Source organism: Amblyomma maculatum, chromosome 6, assembly GCF_055883805.1.
Source record: "Amblyomma maculatum isolate TAMU_Amacu chromosome 6, ASM5588380v1, whole genome shotgun sequence".
In the NCBI taxonomy this organism is placed as follows: domain Eukaryota; kingdom Metazoa; phylum Arthropoda; class Arachnida; order Ixodida; family Ixodidae; genus Amblyomma; species Amblyomma maculatum.
In genome coordinates, this window is record NC_139349.1 from 162,768,239 (window position 1) to 162,787,014 (window position 18,776).

Genomic DNA, 18,776 nt, shown 5'->3' on the forward strand with positions numbered 1-18,776 from the left:
GAATCCATCGACAGCAGGCGAATGACGCTGTTCGGTATAACCTCAGCCGAAGAATCGTCACTTACGAGCCGGCCGACTTCGTCTGGGTGTGGACACCTGTTCGTCATCGCGGCCTATCTGAAAAGTTACTACGCCGATACGGGATTGTTCGCCGTATCAGTGACGTCACCTACGCCGTTGTTCCCGCAGCTTCAGCTCCATCCCGAAGACCACAGCGTCCTGAAGTCGTGCACGTTGCTCGGCTGAAGCCCTATCATGATCGTGAATGGCTGAACTTTTCGTCAACGCCGCTGGGTCCTTGTGACACTTTTGTGAACCCTTTCGCTAACTTCTTCCTAGTAGTACCGCGTCGCATCGAGTCGATGCAAGAGAGGAGGGGGGCAGTGATACAAACTATAGTCGACTACGAAGCGGAGGCAATCAGTGGCTAGTTGACGTAGACGATGAAGTGGTTGCTGGTTTGCGTAGGCGAAGAAGTTGGTTGCCTGAAACTGCGCTCAGACTGCTGCTCGGACCGCTCTCGGACTTCGGCAGTCTTCTAGGCTCAGGGTGTTGCCTGGACGTTTGTCGCAGTACCCGTTACAATATATATATATATATATATATATATATATATATATATATATATATATATATATATATATATATAATATGGGCCCTCACCAAGTTCAGACCATACCTCTACGGCCTTCCTTTCCGCCTTATAGGCGACCACCATTCATTATGCTCGCTCCCGAGCCTCAGAGACCCCTCAGGACGATTGGTTAGATGGAGCCTTAGATTACAAGAGTATAACGTAACAGTCGTGTACAAATCAGGACGGAAGCATCAGGATGCTGACTGTCTGTCACGCTCGCCCATCGCCATATGTCCAGAAGAAACGGCCGATGATTTTCCCTTCCTGGGGGCTATCAGTACAACCCAAATGGCGCAGCTGCAGAGAATGGACCGAGAGTTAGCGTCACTCGTCGACTATCTGCAGGGCGTCGACGCCCGTATTCCCCGTGTTTTTTATCATGGGCTTAAAACGTTCACTCGGCGTGGTAACGTGCTCTACAAGCAAAATTTTGCTAGCAGTGAAGAGATGATTCTCCTTGTTGTGGCCTCCGAGTTGCGCCGAGATATATTGAGTGCCTGTCATGATGAACGCACCACAGGCCTACTGGGGGTGAGCCGTACACTTGTACGAATTCGTCAAAAGTATTATTGGCCAAGGTTACTCCCATCGGTGCGGGCCTATGTACGCTCATGTCATGACTGCCAACGTCGGAAGTCTCCGCTATAGAAACCCGCTGGATTTCTTCAGCCTATTGCTCCGCCGAAGACCCCTTTCCATCAAGTGGGCATGGATCTTCTCGGTCCTTTTCTGAAGTCCTCTTCTGGCAACCGTTGGGTAGTCGTCGCAACAGACTACCTAACACGGTACGCAGAGACCGCGTCCCTTGTTAAAGGTACTGCAGCCGAAGGTGCTCAATTTTTCGTTCATAACATTGTCCTACGTCATGGCGCCCCCGCCGTGGTAATCACTGACCGTGGAACAGCTTTTACGGCTCGCCTAATTCGGTTGGTCGTGACACTGACTCACACTAGCCATCGACGTGCGACGGCGTATCACCCTCAGACCAACGGGCTGGTGGAGCGCCTCAATCGCACCCTCACCGACATGATTTTTATGTATGTAGACGCAGAACATCGCACCTGGGATGCGATTTTGCCCTATATAATTTTCGCGTACAGTACCGCCCCTCAAGAGACGACGCGACTGACCCCGTTCCAACTTGTCTTCGGTCGCCAAATGAGCACGCCGTTGGATGCCATGAAGCCAGTGGATCCTTCTTGCGGCTCTGACGCCGAACGTGACGCTGAAATCTCTGTTCAGCGTGCTGAGGAAGCGCGGTAAGTAGCACGCCTCAGAATCCATCGACAGCAGGCGAATGACGCTGTTCGGTATAACCTCAGCCGAAGAATCGTCACTTACGAGCCGGCCGACTTCGTCTGGGTGTGGACACCTGTTCGTCATCGCGGCCTATCTGAAAAGTTACTACGCCGATACGGGATTGTTCGCCGTATCAGTGACGTCACCTACGCCGTTGTTCCCGCCGCTGCAGCTCCATCCCGAAGACCACAGTGTCCTGAAGTCGTGCACGTTGCTCGGCTGAAGCCCTATCATGATCGTGCATGGCTGAAATTTTCGTCAACGCCGCTGGGTCCTTGTGACACTTTTGTGAACCCTTTCGCTAACTTCTTCCTAGTAGTACCGCGTCGCATCGAGTCGATGCAAGAGAGGAGGGGGGCAGTGATACAAACTATAGTCGACTACGAAGCGGAGGCAATCAGTGGCTAGTTGACGTAGACGATGAAGTGGTTGCTGGTTTGCGTAGGCGAAGTTGGTTGCCTGAAACTGCGCTCAGACTGCTGCTCGGACCGCTCTCGGACTTCGGCAGTCTTCTAGGCTCAGGGTGTTGCCTGGACGTTTGGCGCAGTACCCGTTACAATATATATATATATATATATATATATATATATATATATATAATATGGGCCCTCACCAAGTTCAGACCATACCTCTACGGCCTTCCTTTCCGCCTTATAGGCGACCACCATTCATTATGCTCGCTCCCGAGCCTCAGAGACCCCTCAGGACGATTGGTTAGATGGAGCCTTAGATTACAAGAGTATAACGTAACAGTCGTGTGCAAATCAGGACGGAAGCATCAGGATGCTGACTGTCTGTCACGCTCGCCCATCGCCATATGTCCAGAAGAAACGGCCGATGATTTTCCCTTCCTGGGGGCTATCAGTACAACCCAAATGGCGCAGCTGCAGAGAATGGACCGAGAGTTAGCGTCACTCGTCGACTATCAGCAGGGCGTCGACGCCCGTATTCCCCGTGTTTTTTATCGTGGGCTTAAAACGTTCACTCTGCGTGTTAACGTGCTCTACAAGCAAAATTTTGCTAACAGTGAAGAGACGATTCTCCTTGTTGTGCCCTCAGAGTTGCGCCGAGATATATTGAGTGCCTGTATATATATGTATATATATATATATATATATATATATATATATATATATATATATATATATATATATATATATATATATATATATATATATATGTGAAAAATAAAAGTGAAAAATTGCTTCATACTGTTTCCAAGTTTATTTATAGTCGACGTTTCGGCAGGAGCCCTGCCTTTCTCTAGACTGAGGGTACATGATTCTTGTTCGTCTTCTTATAGGTTTGGCAAGAGGTGATACAAATAGAATATGGGCACATACAGGTGAATCAGCTGGACACGCACAACACACACACATACACACACAGGTGCTTAGAGCAGGCTAGACCCAAAGGGTCATATATATATATATATATATATATATATATATATATATATATATATATATATATATATATATATATATATATATATATATTGTCACAGCGTGAAGTCTAGTCAGAAGTAAGTCACCGCGAGACACAGGGGTCACAGTGCAGAGAGCGGCAGAAAGCTGGCAGGGCTCGCCTCAACAGAACTTCGGTTCTTCTCCTCGAAGAGGCACACGCTCGTGATCAGCGCAGAGGGAAGACAAATACTAAACCATGTCATTGCCGCCCCCCCCAAGGTACACCCCCCGGTACAAGAAGGATCGCCCCGATGCTGGATGTATGTGCTAGAGATGAGAAAACAAAACAAAACAAAAAACATTGCACGGAGGGCAGTTGCTCGGAGCACGGACAGAGTCAGCACTAACGGTCGTAATACGGTTTCAGGAGAAGAATAAATGGACATGGGCAGGACATGTAGTGCGAAGAGAGGATAACCGATGGTCGCTGAGGGTAACAAACTGGATTCCAAGGGAAGGAAAGCGTAGCAGGGGGCGGCAGAAGGTTAGATGGGCGGATGAGATTAAGAAGTTCGCAGGGGTCAAGTGGATGCAGCTAGCACAGAACCGGGTTAAGTGGAGAAATATTGGAGAGGCCTTCGCCCTGCAGTGGGTATAATCAGGCTGATGATGATGATGATGACGGTTTCAGGCGGACCACGTGGACCACTTCAGGGAGCACGGTGCTCCGGGACTTTCTAAATACATCAGGAGCGACCTCGTACGTTAGGTCTCCAACTGGTCTTACCTCTTTGTATGGGCCAAAGTATCCATAGAGGTGTTGCTCGCTGAGGCCTCGTCGACGTACAGGAACCCACACCCAGACACGGTCTCCAGCTGTGTACCGGGCATCCCGGTGTCGGAGGTTGTATCGTTGGGCATCGCGGCGTTGGTTGTTCTGAATTCGCAGCCTGGCCAGCTGACGGGCCTCTTCGGCGAGGTGCAGAAAGGTGTGAACATCAGCTTGTTGGCCGTCATCTAGGTGAAGTAACATATGGCCTGATCCATAATAGTGAGGTGACCACGGTGCTTGCATCGAGGTCACCTCACGGCCATGGACCAGGCGGAAAGGTGACATGTTCGTTGCTTCCTGGATTATTGTATTGGATGCGAAGGTAACGTATGGTAGCACTTCATCCAACGTTTTGCGCTCTCCGTCGACGTACGTGGAGAGCATGTCAGCGGGTGTTCTGTTCAAGCGTTCAGTCAAGCTGTTCATTTGAGGATGGTGTGGTGTCGCGTTATGTGTTCATAATGACTGTGAATAAAGATCTGTTGCAGGAATTCGGCTGTGAATGCGGGACCTCTGTCAGTGATCAAAATCTCTGGTGTGCCATGACGCAGGGCAACCCAATGGATGAAAAACTTTGCAACTTCTAAGGCAACACCGTTGGCTAGAGTGGCGGTTTCCGCTTATCGTGTAAGGTAATCCGTAACAATGATGACCCACCGATTATCCGAGTGTTAAATGGGAAATGGTCCCAGCATGTCCATACCAATATGCTGGAAAGGCCTCGATTGCGGGTCTCTTGGCTTCAAGAATCCGGTGCGTTTGGTCGGCGGCACCTTACGACGCTACAACTGCGACTCGTTTTGACAGTGTGAAACGTCTGATTTAAGACAAGGCCAGTAGTACTTTTCCTTGAGCTTTGCAAGCGTGCGGGTGACTCACAAATGTCCCGCAGTTGGTTCATCGTGGCAAGCTTGTAAAATTTCATCAATCACGTAGACACATAGGTACAACCATCATGTGCGGCGTTTGGCTGGCGGAAAAGTTTTTCTTTATGAGAACACCATTGCGTATACATAACAATGATAGAACACGCTTGAAAGCTTTCAGAGCAGTTGTACATGCGCCGTTTAGATCGTCCATAATGCGATGAAGTTCGGGATCTGCAGATTGTCTTTCAGCAAAGCACTCTGCGCTGATGTCATTAAGCAGTATGGCGTCATCAGGAATTTTATATGTGGGGGGATCTACAGGAACACGCGAGAGGCAGTCAGCGTCCAAATGCTGGCGGCCAGACTTACACGTGATACTTACGTCGAATTCCTGTAATCGGAGACTCCATCTTACAAGACGGGCTGACGGGTCCTCTAGATTCGCGAGCCAACATAGACCATGGTGTGTCAGTAATTACTTTGAACGGTTTCCCATAAAGATATGGCCGGAATTTCTACATTGCGCACACAATGACTGGACATTCTTTTCCTGTTGCAGAATAGTTCGATTCCGTTTTTAGACAGGCAGCGACTGGCGTAAGCGATCACACGTTCTTGGCCGCCCTGAGTTCGAACTAGAACGGCGCCCAGGCTATGTTACTTGCATCGGTGTGAAGCGCCGTGTAGGCGTTTTCATTGAAGTAAGCCATTATAAGAGGTGTTTGTAGGCGGCGTTGAAGCTCTTTGAATGCTTTTACGTGTGGTGTGTTTCAAGTGAAAGGCATGTCTGTCTTCGTCAGACGTGTTAGGGCCTCGGCAAGTCGAGCGAAATCAAAAAGCTTTCTGGCCTTGAGGAGTAGGGAAGTTGGCAATAGCTGTCGTTTGCTCTGGATCCGGCAGGACACCAGCGTGGCTAACTACGTGGCCCAAGAACTTGAGCTCCATGTAAGCAAAATGAAACTTCTAGTTCTTAAAAGTAAGGCCAGCTAATGTTATGGCGTGGAACTTGCAAAACATTTTCAAGTCGCCGAAGGTGCTCCTCGAACATTGGAGCGAAGATCACAACGTCGTCAAGGGAAACGAGACATGTCTGCCACTTGAGGTCTTCAAGTACGATGTCCATAAGCCGTTGGAAAGTAGCCGGCGAAGAGCAGAGACCGAAGAGCATAGCCTTGAACTCGTAGATCCCATCCGGAGTAATAAACGCAGTTTTTTCTCGTTCCCTCTCATCTACCTCTATTTGCCAATATCCGGATTTAAGGTCCATTAAAAGGAAATATTTCGAGAAGCAGAGACGATCCAGAGTATCGTCGATGCGTGGAAGTCGATAGACGTCTTTCTTTGTAACTTTGTTTAGCCGGCGGTAATCCACACAAAACCTCAGCGTACTATCATGTTTCTTCACAAGAACGACAGGTGCAGCCCATGGACTCCGCGAGGGCTGGATGACATGGTCACGAAGCATCTCTTTCATTCTGTGGGTGATAGCGGCGCCTTCAGCTGGAGACACTCGGTAAGGTGACTGTCTGAGAGGTGGCACGGTATCATCCGTTATAATGCGATACTTGGCGAGATCGGTTCTGCCAACATGTAAAGAATCGGAGAAGGTTCTCAGTCGATAAGGTCACTGAATTAGTCCCCAGGTCGATAACGACTCCATTTTCTGGTAAGAAATGCATACCAAGGATGACGTCGTGGGATTACTGGGCAAGTACGTCGAAGGTTGCTAAATACCTTTTTCTTGCACTGTTACGCTACAAGTACAGGTACCGGTCGTCGTTATCAAGTGGCCTCCGGCAGTACAAATTTGCGGGCATGTCCAGGGTGTAGTCACCTTTTTCAGAGTGGCGGCGAAAGGCCCACTCATCACAGAATAACCGGTGCCGTTATCCACGAGCGCTTTCCCGTCGGTTCCGTCCACTGAAATGTTCACGTCGGCGGTTACAGCTGTGGTGTTGCCGGAATTGCGGGGGTACGGTCACGGCTGCGGTGTGGCACTAGCTGGTTTCGTGTCGTCGAAGAATTGGAGCGCCGAGGCAGCGGATCATTGTCGGGTGCGTCGTGTCGTCGTGAAACGGGATGACTATCCGGTTGCAGCGGTGGAGGAGCTTGAGAATTTCGTCGATGAGCAACCTTCCCTCCAAAGGTTGCCCCTTCTAGCTTTCCCGACGGGGGCTAGTTGAGCGGACCCGCGTCAAGCCAGCATTTGGACGTGTCTACGAAGAGTAATGGTGCGGTGAAGGCGACCGTGAGTAGTCATAGGGCATTCCGGATGCTTCAGCCAAGTACGCGTCAATGACAGGGGGCCGTTCATCACGCTGCACTTTCGCGCGTCGGCGCTAAACCCCGGCAGACCTTTTCGTCGGTAATAGCAATTGCGGAACAGGTGACCAGCCTCGCCACAGTGGAAGCACAGCGGGCGATGATCGTGAGTGCTCCAGATGTCGCTTTTGCGTGGATGCAACTGAGGAGCTTGAGCGGGAGGTGCTGGACGTATGTAGGCAGGAGCTTCTTGGTGCTGGCCGGGAGGTGAGCAGGCAGGAGGAGTGACTGCGGCGTAGGTCATGGCCTGTGGTGGTATTGTTGGTAGTGGCTCGGGTGGAGTGACTACCTGGATGACCTCTTCCCGAACCATCTGCGAAAGGCAGGATACTTGGTGGGGGGCTGCCGTCGAAAATAGGTTTTGCAGCTCCTCGCGTAAGACGGCCCGTATGGTCTCGCGGAGTACGTCAATGCTACCAGTGTCGGCGGCCGCAGCAATAGGGATGGACGGCCGCTCGTACTCTTGGATCGCATCTCGAGCGCATTCTCGATGGTAGTGGCCTCGGACACAAATCCCCAAATGGTCGTGGGGGGATATCCCACTAATCCAACGAAGATCGGTTCCTTAATTCTCCTCATGAGATAGAGAACTTTTCTTACTTTGGACATGTTTGGATCAGCGCGACGGAATAGCCTCATCATGTCCTCGAAGTAAACAAGGACGCTCTCGTTAGGGAGCCGAGCTCTCATCTGTAGGAGCAGCTCGGCGCGTTCTTTGCGGAGAACGGTGGTGAAAGCTCGTGGGAATAGTATCATGATTTTCGAACCATGTACGAGCTGCACTGTCCAGCGAGAAAAATACATGCTGCAGTTTCTGGTCATCGCCCCAACGACTCTACTGATCTACCCGCTCAAATGTATCCAGCCAGTCTTCCGGGTCGTCGCCTGGAAAGGCTTGGAAAGTGGGTATCTCCCGCGGCTGCTGCAACACGAAGGAGGGCGCAGTGATATCGACCTGCATCATTATGGGTGGTTGTGTTGTCGCCGAAGGCGGTGCTGGAGAAGATGATGGCGAGCTCGCAGCACGGGAAAATAGCACAGGCGCGAATTCGAGCTCAAGACCTCGAAGCCGTCGGCTACCCGGATGGGTAGGCGTGGTCTCGATGGCAGGAGTTCCCTGAGAAATGGAGTCTCGGGTGGTTGGAGGTGTTCGGAGCATGGTTTGCGTTACCCAGCACCTGCACCAGATGTCACGACGTGAAGTCTAGTCAGAAGTCACCCCGGGACACAGAGGTCACGGAAGTTACCGCGCACAGAGGGGCAGAAAACTGACAGGGCCCACCTCAATGGAAGAATGTCGGTTTCTTCTCCTCGAGGAGGCACACGCTCCCGATCAGCGCATAGTGAAGACAAAGACTGCACCGTGTCAATATATATTGTTACGAACTATCAAGGAGGAAGAAGCGGGCAGTGGCGCGGGTAGGAGCCTGTTGCCGATGTTGTACCCAATATTATATTGCTAAATATATCCCGTTTTGAACGGTTTCAAACGTTAAACTCCTTGAGCCATCAGCCACTCCTTGCGACTACGGATTTTAACCATTTAAATTTCCATTGGAATGTCCGATGTTGCACCTCGAGGCAATGTGAGGTCTCCATAATGCTCATGCGCTGTAGAATTCCTTCCCTCAATCTTTATTTATGTCGCTTTGAATTCACGCCGTGGAATCCTTGTGCGTCATGTAATGACGTAAAAACAATTGAACATTACATCCTCTCCTGCCGCAGGTATGCTACTCAGAGAAGAAAGTATCTAGAAATACCTCTTGCTCGCCTAGGATTGCCATTTACACTTCCTGTCCTCCTCTCCTTTGGTGCAACCGTCAAAGGGTATGCCCTAAAACCGGTGTGTGACTTACTTCAAACTTATATTATTGCTACTGGAAGATTTGTGTGTTAGCGCTGATCTATCTGAATTGTACTTTTTTTATTCGTATTTTTACTATTTTACAAATTTATTCCTTTTTTCAATGCTTTCTACTAGTATTGCCTCAAAATTTCAAATTATTTCAGCAACACTAACTCCTAATTATTAGGTTATCTATAATACAGTCAAATCAATCGGCATTATCAATTATATTATGTCATCTACAACGAATTCTGGCCAATCCCCCACTGTGGGTATGTGCCATTATAACGAAGGAGAAGAAGAAGAGCGCGCTCGCGCTGGAGCCGCTGGCAACTAATTAAACGAGATCTACCATCGTCATCGGTCATGTTCTGTGGTCTTCATCGGCTTGCCGCATCGTAACATTTGGTTCGAGGTGCTGGGTACTTCATCATCACCCCCCTCATCCTGTTCCGAAGCTGCGGCTCCCTGCGACTTCGTGCGCCGTCGGTTGAAGGTGAGGAGGCATCGCATATGGCTGTTCGCCAGCCTGCCAAACCCAGCAAGACCTTGCGTTCCACCGCCCCATCTCCCCGCCCCAGCCACACGACACGACGAAGGCGAGACTGACCCGAGATGTCACACATGACCACAAGACACAAGGACAGACCCAAACGACCATATGTGACCCCACTGACCTGATCAGACGACCAACGACCCCACGACCCAAGACACCACTACACTGGAAGACATCGTCCCCCTCCTATGCCATGCGGTGCGTGCCTTGGCCTCCGCCAAGGGGTCGTGGTGACGTGTGGCCCGAGAGTGTCTTGGGCCAAGGTTCATTGGGAATCATCGTGCCGGCAAGCCGTTCTCTTTTTACTTCTTCCTCTTCTTCTTCAAGCATCCAGAAAACACGCCCATCATCATACTATGAATTCATCAACATCGATAAACTTCCACGTCCACGATCGGGACTATCGCTCGGTGGCCCCGGGTCATGTTACGACCTAGCAAGTAGGAAGAAGCCGCCAATGGCGCGGGCAGGAGCGTTCGCTCTAGGCCCGCTAGCAATTCATTAAACGTCATCTACTATCGCCATCGGTCATGTTCTGTCGTCTTTCTTCATCGTCTTGCCGCATCGTAACAATACATATACTCGCGTCCAAGTTCGGTCGTTGTATTACTCCCTACTGTATGAGAGCAATACATTTTACTTATGTATGGAGATATTTCTTATACAGCACAAAAATAGTAAGCTCATGCTTTCATTTAACATGACGTATATATAGCTCTCTGACAGTGTGCACACTAGGTCAGAGAGCTATATACAACATTCTAGAGATTGTAAACAATTACCATCGTTGCTTTTTGTGTTTGCAATTTCGAGAGCCCTAGCATTCACATAAATCGATTAAACTGTACCCAGAAGTGAGAAGCTAATGCTGGGAAAAATTTCAGGTTGGAAGTTCAGACCATATCGCAAAACTCTACAGCAGAAAACAGTGTGTCCGTTGATTCTTCTTCGGCAGGGTTGCAGCGTGCCCAAATTCTTGCAAAACGTGCCCTATTGGTATCTATAGTAATATTAACTACTCATTTTTAGGGGAGGAAAAAGATTGAAGATGAAATTTGATACAAAAGAAGTGAAGCCTAAACAATTCCCATCAACATATTCCTAATGAAGTTCTACTCTACACCACAGTTACAAAACAATAATGTTTTGTCTAAAACCGCTGGACGTGGACGGTTAAGACTAGCGTGTATTTTGCGCGGTTGGAATCTTGCTATTGGACATTCCTTATCTGAGAAAAATAAGGCTGCCGCCCAGTGATAGTGCCTTGATGTGTATGTATTTTTCTTCATTGATCAAAAACGATATCTCAAAGGAGCAATTGAAGGCGCCCACATTAAGGGGGTGATGCAATGCCTAAAATGGGGTAAAGCAAATTGGTCGAGAGATAGTCCCTCCCTCACAAGTCAATTCGACGCAAGATTTTTTTTAGCTAGCTTCATTACCACAAGAGATATCGGCGATTAAAAACGGTGCTCCTCCTTGCTTCCCTCAACTCATCACTCGGAGACACCAGAAAAAACAAAAACGAAGAAACCAGCTCGGGAACTCCCCACCGCTAGCCCCGCCCACGGAGACACCAGAAAAAACAAAAACGAAGAAACCAGCTCGGGAACTCCCCACCGCTAGCCCCGCCCACGAAGCGTCATAGGGCGACGCTCGGTTCTCAGACTTCCGGTCGTCGCACCTGTTTTCCCGGAGCGTCGCCCATGCATTCACTGTCTCTGCCTTTCCGGTCCCGTCTGCGTTTGCATAGCTTTCAACCTTGTCTGCTGTCTTCCTCGACCGCCGGTTTCTTCAGTTTCTTGACCTCTCGGAATTGTGTGCGACAGCAGCCCGAACAACTCGGGGCCTTCGCGAGCGCATACCTACAGGTGGGAAGCTGCTGTCCAAACATACCGGCAGCAGTCGCGGAGGGAGCACTTTCCTTGATATATTTGTCCCATTCAGCGCAAATTAGCGTGCACTCCTGCCGAGCACGGCTTTCTACAAGACCGCTTTCTTCTCTCGCGCTGCCAGGGTCAGTCTCTATGGTACCGTCTTCTGCGGATTGACCAACGGCGGCCGGTGACCCCTCGCGGAGTTGACACGATAGCATCGGCTCTGCATGGATGCTGGCAGACGATCGAGCATTGGAGTAGCCCGCGTGCAAACATGTCGTCGTCGTTTTTAGTCCGGAGCTGCTTTCATTATGGTCGGCGAGAGGCATCTGCTGTGCATAACGAATGGAATTTATACGCGTATCATCGACGAGAGCACGGACTGATGATCGCTACAGAGATTGGATATCGGAAGACAGGTGAGCACGAATTATTCGTCGGCGAATCTTAAAATTGAAATTAACAAAAAGGATAGTATAGTGTTTTTTTTTAAGTCCTTTCGTACATCGTTTAGGAAGTGCCAATGCGTAACGTGCACGCGTGTTTTATCTCATGTGTACGCATCGTCCGAGCCAGAATCGACGGCGCAAAACATCAGCAAAGCAGCTCGGCACGTTCAGTTCGGCAGCGCAGGTTGTCACTGATTTTCGCAATGACACGCAAGAATCGCGCACATGAGCATGCGAGCGGCTACGCTAGAGACGCAGCGAAGCGGGTGATTCCAAAATGCCGTCCGTCGTGGCTTCGACGCAAATAAACAAGGCCTAGCGACGGCCAGGGAGCAGCACACGATTGGAGTGCCGTCGGCCGCAGCGCCCACGGACGGCATCTCTGCGGTAACCTGGCGGCATCCGGTGCTGCACATATATGGCGCGAAGTTTTCTACTTTCGCGATGAAGCTGAGGGTAGACCTTTTTTTTTGACGCACGTTCCATTTAATTATCAACACGCCGTACAAATGGTCGATTAGGCAAAGACGAGACGGGACACGGGACTACAGTACACTGCTGCGCCGTCGGTCGGTACATGAAGGTTGATGCTGCCTATTTAATGGGTACGGTGTGAAATCGGACCAGCTGGTGCTCTTTTCGCACTCCTTTACCGACGCCACTTTCAGTCGGACGCCACCACCTTTTCGGTTAACATCGCAAACCGAAGCGTCAAGCTCGGGTTCACGCATGCAGTGCATGCATGCAGCACTCGAGCAGACGACTTTCGCAGCAACCGGAAGTGTGTCCGTGACGTAGTGGCCATCGCGGCTGCAGCCAATGGCAGCCTGTCGTGGCCTGTCACTCTCGGCACTTGTGACGTAGGCAATCACGGCAGAAGAGTTCCGAATCTCGCCGCCACGCGGAAATGGCGCAGCCCGCTAATTTCAAAAAACGGAATTTTTAAAAATTAATAATAAATCGCTGGATTTTTTCCGAGGAGCTTTACTTTAGAAAAATATTCGGAAGCATTTGTTCTAAACATTGAAAACGTTTGTCAGTGACCTTTCTAGCCGTTTCATAACCCCTTTAAGTAGAATGTGGAGGCCTAAGATAAACTTCCCCCTGAACGCAAAGTTTTTCAATAAAAGAAAGAGCTGTTAAATAGAAATTTGTAGTATTGAATAAAATGAACCAAGGACAAACAATTAATTACATAAATTGATACACCACTCCTTTTCTTAAAAGACTTCCCCAATGTCAAGCCACCTTATAACATGCACATCTTAGGCAACGGCGCCGCGCTCTTAAAAAAAAAGCTAATTTTTTTCTTAATGTTGTAACGTGCATCCACTGATAGAAACAAAACGTTCTATATGTAATCAGTATTTTTCGGCTAAATACTTATTGTCTTCTCACGAACAAACATCACAACCCTAAAGAACCCCATAATTAATTCCCATCTAGGAGAAAACTTGAAACCGTTTTTCCCTTAAGATCTTTTCAAGTCTACTGTTTAGGAAAGAGCAGAACAGTTTTCTAGGCGCCAAGAGGAGAAAATGGAAATTGAAAACAGGGATTAATGAGTATATATATTAAGTGTCAGTGTTTGCATCATAGAAAATGTTTGTAGAAGGCGCCTGTGGGCCTTTTGTAGGGAAGCATGCACAGACGCCCTGAAAATAAGACGCCGCATGTATGTGCTAAAGAAAACTGCTTATTGCACGGTCTAACGTCAGGCCCGTATGCAAGCTACACGGGAGCACGTATACTGTCTTGTTGACCAGTGCCGATGTCGGCCCTATTTGCTGCGCCATTATTTAGAGTACCTTCTTCTAACCTCGCGCAATTGTTTTACATTGCTGAAACCTGTACTGCCCACTCAGTCTTCTGCGAATTAAACAGTACCGAAGCGAAACGGGAAAGCAATACGATAGGGAAGAAAGGCAAGACTGGCAAGTATATGCTTTTCAAAACTCGAAGGCACAATTGAAATACGGAAAGCACTTTGATAATAGCCTCAACTATCATTCACGTTCTCACACACACACACACACACAAAAACAGCGGCCTAAAGAATAAACAGCGTATTTTCATAGACACATCGTTACTGTAGTTGGCAATTGAACAATGTATCGACCCCTCGCAGGACTACACGATGCAAGTGTACTTCCGTCAAAGCTGGGTCGATCCGCGACTACAGTTCGATGATCGTGCGGGAGACGTCGAGTACCTCCATTTGTACCAGCCTGAAAATATCTGGAGGCCGGACGCATTCTTCTCTAACGAAAAAGAAGGGTACTTCCACCATGTGCCCCGGCCTAATTCATTTATTCGGATATTCTCAACTGGACGTGTTCTCTACAGCACAAGGTGAGTATATACAGCTCTTTTTACCCGTGCTTGTTGTTGGGCTTATGGTCTTTAGCCGATATTTTACAAGAGACTTCATGCTGATTACGGCCTTTTTGGTGGAGTATTGGTTTCTTCTTTTGCTGTTTCCCTATACTCAGCGGTATTAGGTGCCATTTTAAACTGTGGATCTGATTCTTGAAAAAGTTTGTTTTTCTGGTTCATCATAGACAAGCAAAATGAAGCTAAATAACGGAGTAGTAAACATGCTAGTAATGATATCTTTACTCTATGCATGTCTACTCTAGGAATGGCAAATCGTCGTCAGTTACACGTGCACAATGCATGCCAGCATCTTTAAACTAAACTCGGTAGTGAAAGGATGCTGCCTTAGGCGGCTGCGTAATTATCGAGGAATACCTTGATTATTCTGGCCTCATGCAGAATAATTTAGTAGACACTTGCAGAGCTCTGTTGATATTCAAGACCTGTCCTTATATAGCGAATATGATAAACAATATTTCAAATAAATAGCGTGACTGCTGAAGGTCTGTAGTGACAGCGTACGTTTAAGGGAACAAACAGAAACGTATAGTTAGCCGGCGAAGACTTTATATTTCTTAACGGTAAAAAAATGTAAAAGAGCGTGCTGTTTTTGCATAATTTAAAAAAAAATGTATTTTCCAAGCATGAAAACTTGTCACTTACTTCTTTTTTTTACAGTTTTCGTGCTTGCGCTATATGGCAGAGGCTAGTGAAGAGAACGTAAGGTAGATTGAAAAGCGCAAAATGAAATGGTTCAAGAGTTGAAATTGCTCAAGAACGCAGCGGCAATTTGAGCATTCATTCTTCCTTCGCAGGTTGACTCTCAAGCTGTCTTGCCCAATGAACCTCAAGAAGTACCCATTCGATGCGCAGAGCTGTGCAGTGATCATGCCCAGTTGTAAGCAGTATCGCAGTCTGCACTGTTTTAATGTTCTCGAATTCTTTGCTTTGTTTTGTGCCATCGTGTTCTGTGCCGTCGAATGTATGGCATTATCTTTTCATTTTAAATAAGATATATTGAGTTGCTCAAGGCTCTGTCATAATTAAATTGTTTGGATGAATACGCCTCTCAGGTGATTAAGAATAACTTTATTTCACCTATCCCGAGAACGGATGCGCGATGTCTGGATAACGTGCGTGGGCCTATCGATTAGTAGTCTGACGAGCTTAACAGCTTCTGGTTGGTGCGATCGGTTGCAACTAGCCACTCATACACGCGGCAGAACAGGGCTATCAGTGCCAGTAATGGTGTGTTCTTGTAGCTGATAGGCGTTGGCATGACAAAATCAGAGCTAAAAAGACCGCAATCATGACAAAAACTTGTGTTTATGTTGCTGTATGGACGTCACCTTTCTGCTTATGCGGGTAACGTAGGCCAAGAATCCCAGTATGATTGTCCCTTAATTAGCTTTCTTTTTTGGGGGGATGGGGGATTCAGAGGCGATTGCTGCGATAGATGAGAAATATCACTACTTCACATAAGTCTACCTCGCGGGTGGAGCCGTCCAAGCCACTGACGACGTGCTTTGACCGGCAGAGTGAGTGCCGGCACCCAATTAATCTGTCATCACTCTGACATGCTGTGCTCACTCTCCGTTCGCCCAGTCCGATCAATTCACTACAGCGTGTCATGCAACATAGCCTCTTACTGTCGCACCTGTTGGCTCTGACTGGCCGACCTTGTTTTCGCTCTCGCTATCCGTTGCTCCTTACATTCTTTTTCCGCAAGGGTCATCTCTCTAAGATGGAAAAGTGTATTTAATTCTCCACACATTGCTTCCTCTATGTTTACTCTAAGCAACATGTTCGCACGCTGAACAACATTTTATTACAGTTGAAGGTGGGCCGACAGGCAGGTGAGTGTCGCTTCCGAAGGGCGCTCTTTTGAGTACCCGTCTAGATAAGGGAGTAGGTGGACAGGCGGCTACCTGGCAGTTGTTTTCGATTGCAGCTGGGTTTTCCGTAACGTTTTCAACTTCCGGAGTTGGTTATGAAGAGCGGCTAGTTTTTCTGTGGGGGAGTTGTCTACCAGATGCGGCTTTAGTTTAAAGGTGGACGTCACGTTTGTCTCGGTTAGTGTGCAGGCGAAACAAAGTCGTAGGCCTTGTGGGGTATAGCTATAACCCTCCTGCAAAAAGATTTCTTTCTGGAGATTAGTGCTGGTTTAATACTAAGAGTTGAGCTAGTGTCCCTTCGGTTATGAGCAGGTAACGAGTTGTTGAGGAAGTGTAACTGACAGGTAGCGATGAAAGTTTGCAACTCCTCGATAAGGGGTGTAGCGTGAGGAAGGTGATTTTTTGGACTATGAAGGCTTCTCAAAAACAACCCTGGCCTTTTCGACAAGTTGCAGTGAAAGGAATATAAAATCGAAGTAGCTAACTGAATCTTACGTTAGTTTTAAACGCGCGTCAGGGAGTGAAGCGTGACGATAAAATTCGATATAGTGATTAAAATTTCATAAAAGAAGGTAGTCTGCTGTGCGAGCCGCACTGGAGGCACAATTACCTGCAGACGAATGAATTGCTCATCGGGAATTGTTTTTTACTAGCGAGCGTTTTCCTTGAGGCGCACATGACTAAGACAGCATTCTGTTTGCAGACCTTTAATAAATTTACCGAAATATTTTGCCACGTCTATTCGGAGTTATTGGCAAGCACTGCTATCGCCAGTGGCGGTTTCCCGTTAAGTAGCAGACAAGGCGCCATCTCCTGTCGAGAGAAACATAAAATTTCAAAACAATCTGTGTTAGACCTGGGAAGAACAGATTGTAATGCGATTGTGGTTGACGGCAGGCGTTTTCTCTGTACCAACCGCAAACGAAAGAAACTTCGTAGTGGTACTTGAAGGCACGGCAAACTGCGAGTCGGTGGCAGTTTCGAGAACCGACCATAAAGCAGGAAAACTAAGGGTCGTTTCCCACTTGTCGTAGTGAGAATAATTTCTCCCAGCTTTGCCGGACGGTTTCGAAATATTCGAGTGAAATATTTGCTCGTTCCCTCGAAACAGTGATCACTCGTTTCCCTCTTGCTCCAATGACAAGGAGGGTGCAGATATTTCCTTCTCCACGGAAGACAATTGAATGCACAGGGGCGACTAACTGACGCGTGAATAAGCAACTTGCCGTATTCACCTGCGTATAGCGGTCCCAATTTAGCCGAAAGAAAACATATTGAGTGTCCTAAATGATTTGTTCTTGTGCGGTGGTTTGTTATGAACTTCAACTCATTTTCTGAAAGCATATCTACTTGCTAGCTTTTTGTATGAAAGACCTCTAAGTGAGTACATTCTGCTTTGTTCATGCGCACTGTATGAAATATCAGGAAGGCTGGTTTACCAACGAATGGTAAATGTTGAATCACTTCAAAAATGCAGCAGTTCCGGCATAGAATGAAATTGAGAAGAAGAAAAACGCGACTTTCATCAATGCAATCATCGCAGTGCCAATGTAGTGTACAACATGGTTGACAAAAGAATAACTAAAGATACAAATAGCATGACGCAGTACACGCGCTTTGCAATGCTCTACATTCAGGCACGCTCTATACTTGAAATTCGAGGCAAGTTTGCTGACAGAAGTATGAGCAACAAAAATGCAATAAATTCCAATAAATATAAAGAAAACATAAAAGGAAACTAAACACATACCTCACCATAATCGATGGCATGAAAGATGGAGATGTTGGCTTGTACCGAATATCGAAGATGGCACGTGATAATAGTGTTGGTAAGGTTCGAAATCTTTCCAGCATATATCTCCATTCCAAACAACAAATATGAAGGAGCGCTCCCAGTGTCTCGTTTAATATTAGACTTAGCAGGCCTATTTACCTTTATTTATCATTATATTTAGTTGATTCCTCAGCGCATTTCATAAGGGTAGTGGCAGCAAATTGAGCTTTCAGCTCAAGCATAAACGGGATCCTGGACTTGTTTGCGCATTTTTCACGATTACGAAGGCCTCTTTCCCGTATAAGAACCTCAGTTCCCGACGGTTTCTCGGCCGATATGAATACTTTGAGGCAGGTGTTCCTCAGAGCATATTCATATTTGCGGCTCGCGGTCGTCGCAAAAACGATTTTTGTCGTTTCGGTTGATTTTAGATCGCTTAAGTAGCAGCGAAATAACTTGAGTCGCCGAAAAGTAGTCACGCCGGAGGAGCCAGGCGCACGGCAAACCTTCGTGGGTATTATTTTCTCGGCGTGGTATTTAAACATTGCACACTCTAAACACGTTTGTCCAAGCTATCTTTATTAGTCTCGCGACATATCTGAGTTTACGCATTATTGCGGACTTGGTTCAGC

General features: G+C 47.7%; 1 protein-coding gene across 1 annotated transcript in view; it reads left to right on the top strand.

Moving 5' to 3' along the window:
* The window catches only part of LOC146187332 (glutamate-gated chloride channel-like), an 82,101-nt gene that overhangs the window by 13,502 nt on the left and 49,823 nt on the right, over positions 1-18,776 (top strand). The window contains exons 4-5 of the mRNA XM_084608191.1: positions 14,228-14,451; positions 15,291-15,373. Coding sequence (XP_084464317.1) covers positions 14,228-14,451; positions 15,291-15,373 — 307 coding nt within the window. The remainder of the gene's footprint in view (positions 1-14,227; positions 14,452-15,290; positions 15,374-18,776) is intronic.